Source organism: Aotus nancymaae, unplaced genomic scaffold, assembly GCF_030222135.1.
Source record: "Aotus nancymaae isolate 86718 unplaced genomic scaffold, 86718_ANA_hifiasm-v0.15.2.pri h1tg000016l, whole genome shotgun sequence".
NCBI lineage: Eukaryota > Metazoa > Chordata > Mammalia > Primates > Aotidae > Aotus > Aotus nancymaae.
In genome coordinates, this window is record NW_026988428.1 from 74724849 (window position 1) to 74730924 (window position 6076).

The 6076-nt window shown below is 42.4% G+C and overlaps 1 protein-coding gene across 1 annotated transcript; it reads right to left on the reverse strand.

Annotated features, from left to right (window-relative positions):
• Nucleotides 1-1065: 1065 nt before the first annotated feature.
• LOC105704811 (salivary acidic proline-rich phosphoprotein 1/2-like) lies at nucleotides 1066-2730 on the reverse strand. Its single transcript, XM_012434270.2, has 3 exons — nucleotides 2667-2730; nucleotides 1701-1736; nucleotides 1066-1340 (listed from the first exon to the last, which is right to left on the reverse strand). The coding sequence occupies exons 1-3, from the start codon at nucleotides 2728-2730 to the stop codon at nucleotides 1066-1068; spliced, it is 375 nt and encodes a 124-aa protein (XP_012289693.2).
• Between the last annotated feature and the right edge of the window lie 3346 nt (nucleotides 2731-6076).

A 6076-nucleotide genomic window follows, 5' to 3' on the forward strand; every position in this document is an offset into this window, starting at 1 on the left:
TTTTGGCATTTTTAGTGGAGACAGGGTTTCACCATGTTGGCCAGGCTGTACTCCTGACCTCAGATGACCCTTGGCCTCCCAAAGTGCTAGGATTATAGGCGTGGGCCACCATGCCCAGCTGGCGTTGTTAACTTTCATAGGTCAGGCATACTTTGGGAACAGCACATTGAGGTTATGTCAATGATTATTGTTAGGCTGTTCGTGCTTTGCGGCTGTTGGATATGTTAAGGGTTATTTTTTACAAAGATGGGCACGGCAACATATCCTGTAATAGCGAGAATGTGAAACCAACCTTAATGTCCAGTGACATGGATTAGTTAAATAAATTATGGAACAACCAAACAATAGCGTAGTATACAATTATAAAACCAAACTAACTGATAACCACTGAAGAGATCTAAATGAACTCATGTGAAAGTTTTTTAAGAAATAAATTTTTCTAATGAGTAAGACAAAGATCTGAATATATGGTATTAGTGGTGGGGGAAAAAAAGGCATTATATATATTTATGTAGCAAAAAATATTTCAAAAAGAAGGATCCACAGAGTAAAAAGTGTTCCGTTCAGCGAGATTAGTTTTTGTTAGCTTAAGCGTGCATGACTTTAAATGTATTTTTAAAAATGAGATACCACTTAAAAGCTGAAAGTCCAAGGACCATTTAGCAGGAATACTGGACTTGAAAGGCTGGTGTGAGGCAGGACTGAGCAAGGAGTGTTCAGGTGAGAACTTTAAATAAATGGGAGGTCTTTGAGTTTGAGGAAAGAAGACAGAGCACCGCAGGGAGGACACGGTTCTACGTCCTCATTGTCAAACTTTCATAGGAGAGGCAATCTGAAGACAGTGATTCCCAAAATCAGAACTGCCTTCAAGCGATTGTTTAAAAACAAGGTCTTGCTACCTTACCCCAGACTATCTGAACAAAAATCTTTAGAAATGCGTGCCCAGACGAGGCAATATTAACAGGCTTTCAGTGGATTCATTGGCACAATGAAGTTGGAGAACTGTAGTAGTTGGGGCCTTTGATGGAGTTTAAACTGGAATCATACCTGTCATTGAATCCTAGATTACTGGGGAGGCTGCCCCTGTTGTGGGGGTGGTCCTTGTGGCCTTCCTGGAGGAGGTGGTGGACCGCGGTGGTGGTGGCCTCCCTGTGGGTGTGGTCCTTGTGGCTCTCCTGGAGGAGGTGGTGGACCGTGGCGGTGGTGGCCTCCTTGTGGGGGTGGTTCCTGCTGAGGACCATCATCCTGGTTTCCATCACCAGCAGGGGGTCTAGGTGGGTGTCCTCCAAGAGGTGGTTTCTGACTCTCCTCATCTGAGCTCTGGTTAGAGTCCCCTTCATCTGTATGAGTTGAAACCAAAAGAGCTGAGCTCAGTGCTGGAAGGCCCTCCTGTCTTCATACTTCTCTGTGTTCACCACACAACCCATGTCTCCCTGACCTGCCTCTCAGCTGTCAGCCTCCCACCTTTCCAAGGCTTCCTGATTAGAACTCCCCTTAATTTACATGAGGGTGATGAAAAACCAAATGCCTTTGCTCGTGGTCCCCAGAATCAAGGTTGGGAGAAAACTGTTTCTATGTCTGGGGGCACTAACATTAGTCAATTCCTGAGAAGAAAATGATGATAAGAAGACACTGGAGAACTGATCTATTCTTCAGGAAAAAATGGAGACAAAGTTTACTAAGAATTTATTGGGATTTACCTGATATTAAGGAGGGAACGTCTTCCTGGCTGACATCTAGAAAAGAAGTACAGGATGATGGGAAAAGTTACTTGGTGAATCTTTCAGGGCTCATAGTGTTCTTGAGGAAAAGGGACTTCTGATCACGCCCTGTGCATCCCCTAAGTGACGTCATCAGCCACTGTCTGTGATGCTACTGGAAGTGGAGGAAGATGTGAGGGGAAGCAGGGTTGTTACTGTGCTGAGCATCAACCAGGAACTCAACATAGAAGGGCCCCTGTTTGTCCTCCCTGTGATTCCTCAAGCCTTAGTGCTTATTTAGTTCAACTGCCCTGAGTATTTCAATGTCATACTTGGGGATTCTTTTGCCCTCTTCTGTAAACATGTTGCTGATGTTTGCAAGCTTTCTCATTAAGGGCCACCAGGAAAAAACATTTGGATACATGCAACCCTACACATGCCGTTCCCAGCACATTGAAATACTACATGTAGGGAAGAGAAAAATGACAATGTTTCACTCTGATTATTCTCTCTCTGTGTAGACAGAGACAATGTTTTACCCATTTCTCTGTCTCTGCAGTAACTCTCATATTTGTTTATATTCTTCATTGATGCTGATCCACTGTACAGCAAGGCCAGCATCATCCCTGTATACTGAGATCAGTACAGGATCTTCATAGCTGGAGTTCCCTGAATCTGTCTTGCATTCTCCATTGCATCTTTCATGGCAGCCCCATGTCTCTATAAATGCAAATCTCACTCTCTCTCTCCCCTGACACAAATTATTTATTGGGTTCTATTTGTGAAATAAACAAATTATGAGACCTTGGTGAGGAATGAGGGCACAAGTCTTCTGATCCTTGGCATGAGAACTCTGCAGTGCCATCTGTTTTCTCATCCTCCTCTCTTCCCTTCACTATCCCTCTCTATAGCATGAGCTTCTAAACCCCAATCAGAGTCACAAGATCTTGCCCCAATTTGTCTTACCTTCATTTAAGCTCTGAGCTGAGCTCACAGCCAGCAGGGCCACTGACAGCAGAATCACAAGCATCTTGCAGGAGGCTCTGGTGTTGCTCCCAGCTTTGTCCTGGGAGAAAACATGGCAGCTCCCTTTATAAAGACAAGCAGAACAAAGGCACATTTGAGCTCCCTACTGGGTAGAGCTCATCACCTCAGAGACTGGGTTCTGCTTTGCTTACTTCAGGTCAAGTGTATCCCTCATTTCTTTTGAGATTCTAACCCAGCAGGAAGGGCTGGGTAGGATGTTGTTGATGTCTCATTTTTTAAAGGCACAACTTATGACTTGGACAAAGATTCTGATGGAACTGTGTCCAAGCAATCAGCACAGTGTCAGCACTGAACTTTAAACATCATTTGGTTTTCAATCTGTTTGGTAGACTGCTATTCTGCTTCCCACCGTGCTTTTCGTTTCTACATACGTGTGTTTGTGTGTGTATGTTGGGGGTGAGGACAGCGATCCTACAGCTAACAGTGAAGACGATCACTATCTCTCACTCTTCATAGCCTATTTCCATCTCTCATGCTGCGTGTGTATGAATAGTTTCACATTTGGCTTAATTTTTCATGCAATAGAGATGGTCTCTCCGTATCTGTGAGATGTGTGGACACAGCACACTCCCGGCACTAATAGATGACAGAAAGCTACTCTGCAGCCTGCACGGGCTACAGGAATTGTCCAAACTTCTGTGGTCTCACTCTGCTCAGGCAAGCCTTGGTGCTGTACAACACAGGAAAGCTAAACAATTTGTATTTTTAAAATACTTTTAAGGGTTATTAAGGCAAAACTGAACACAGAAACCACCAAGGAATTTCTAGGCCTGAACAAACTGAATACATGTTTTCCTAAGTAAGCCACATGATGTCATATCGCTAAGACCTCCACTTTCTCCAGAATATTCTATAGAATTCATCCTCTGCTTTATTTCCCCTAAGAAATATTGCATTCCCCACCACTGATAATTAAGTGGCCACAATTCAACTAAGATTATTTGATATGCTAATGCAAGCCTAAATGCATTGACTGGACTTTTGTTTTTTACTCAGTGTTTAAATTCACCCATTTCATCATAGTGTCATTTCACACAGAGGATTTTTTCTATGATATTCTAATATTAATTCCTCCTCATTCTCTTTCTGGCTCTTATTTGTTACATTTTATGTTCTGAGTCTACCTTGCCATGTGTAATTTTCTTCCTATATTTTTATTTTCTCCCCACGTGACTTTTGGGAAATATGCTTTATTTAATCTTCTAAGTAATGGTGTATGGTACTCCTTACTACCTTTATTTTCATTTTTGTCTGTACAATTGTACAGTAAACTATCACGTTTTCACAAAGCCCTTTCAAGATCCTGGATTGGTAGTTCTCTTCTCATCTCCTGATTGTTCCGTGATACCCAGAAATTTCCTGTTCATCAGTTCATAAAATATACTAGTCAGTATCACCAGCTGCCACTTACCATTTCAGACCTTGTGTAATTTTTCACTCTTTGTGCATGGCTAATTTTAATTTGAGGATAGTTTGGTTGGAGGCATGACTAGGGAGGCCGTGACAGGAAGTCATAAAGACAAGCCCCCAGACAGGTGTGCCTGAGTGGATCCTCTGCTGTGCATAGGAGGATCTGCTCTGGCCCTTTAGAAGAGTTGCAGGTAATAATACAGGACGGCTTCCTAATAGATTAGATTTTGCTACAGACAACATTGTTCTTGCAAGAGACCCAGGCAGATTGGTATTTTCCTTTGAATGAAATAGACATATTTGAAGAGGGATTACATTCTTAATTGGCAGTTCTTCTCTGGCACTGTGGGAAGTGGATCCGTTCTAGTGGGCCTTTATGAGTTGTATCTTAGACAGAGAGTAGTTGTTTGATTCCAGCAGCTCCCACGGTGTTACTGGGATTATTGTCTCTGGTTTCACCAGATACTGTTTTCCGCAGGGCCTGGAGATGAGCAGTCCTGTCTAGGTGACTTCAGGTCAACCATCATATCAAAAAGGAAGGTCAGAATAAAGGAACAAAGAGGAGTGCCAGGCAGATATTGCCTGATAATGTGGGCAACTAAGGAAGCTGCAGGCCTGGTGCAAGAAAGGTTTCTCCTTGGTAGGAGAGTACAGGAAAAGAACAGGTAATGCCCCTAAAGGTCACTCAGCTCCGGCCTGTTCCCTGACCTCCTCCAATGTCAGCAATCAGCAAAAGAGACTAGTGTATAAGGAATCCTTAACTATCAGCTATGAACTCACCAGAGAGATCAAATACAGAGATGATGGAAGAGCTGAAACGGACACTGTTTGTGAGTGAGTGTGGGTGGAAGGGAGAAGCAGGACTGCTGTGGGGGTTGGGGCACCTAGAGGTGAGTGGCAGCCCTCGGCACTCTGCCTTCTATATGGATGTTCGTATTCTGAGATCCTGAAAGGTCAGTCTTCAAAAAATGAAATTTTAGGATTACTCCCTCATAACACATCCTAACATTTTCTCGGTCACTGACAGGCATTTACCTAGCAGTCGTTCAAAAATTCTCACTTCCCTCAGGCACTACCCATTACCAGATCTAATTGCCTCTATCTTCAAAATGCGTCGCAAATATGACCACTTGTATGTTGTTTACTGGAAGGTGATTGTTCAGCCCATGAAGCTGTCTCCTGGAGGACTTTAACAGCCTCCAGCTGGTCTTGGTGACATTCTTCCCCCAGCACATCCCATATCACTTCCCTCACAACAGTCAGAGTGAGTATTTAAAAGTAGAAATTAGGTCATATCACTCGGTGCTTCAAATCCCCTGTTTTTCCTTCTGGACTTAGGGAAAGATCCAAATTTCATACCTTAGCACTTTCACATCCTAATGACTCCCTCTCTTTTGAAGACCCGGAAGCTCTCTGAATGGGACAGAAAGTAGAATTGGTTGGAGGCATGGCTGGGCATTCTTCAACTTCACCTTGCTCTAGTTTGCTTGGAATACTAAAGGATGGTTTGCCAGGAAAGATGAACATTGACAGAGTGGATAAACTTCTCAGAGTGTGAGTGAATTGCATTGAGTCGCTTGTCTGGCAGTTTATGTGAATTGGAAGAATTACTGTATTCATTGTATTAGCGAAGCATTCTGATAGTACAGTTAGCAAATAAGCATAATAGTTGCTGAGACTTCAGCTTGATTTGACTTTCTAAAAATTTTGATTACACTGTTATGATGGATTCTGTATTTTTTAACTTGATGTCAATGCCCCATAAATATATATTATATATTTCAAAATTATTTTAGTATATTTCTGTTCTTTCCACCTATCCTAGCCAAATTGGTTATAATAGAAAACATTTTTTAAAATTTTACTATATTCCACTTAATCATCAAAACCATTTTATTAGGGAGATATGATTGTTATTA

What these genes read in the sequence shown, in the direction of transcription:
- LOC105704811 (XM_012434270.2), bottom strand. Translation starts at nt 2,730, where the DNA reads ATGCTTGTGATTCTGCTGTCAGTGGCCCTGCTGGCTGTGAGCTCAGCT. An exon ending in AGCTCAGAGCTTAAATGAAG is followed by an intron (nt 1,737 to 2,666) that starts GTAAGACAAATT and finishes CTTCTTTTCTAG; the next exon opens with ATGTCAGCCAGGAAGACGTT. An exon ending in CGTTCCCTCCTTAATATCAG is followed by an intron (nt 1,341 to 1,700) that starts GTAAATCCCAAT and finishes CAACTCATACAG; the next exon opens with ATGAAGGGGACTCTAACCAG.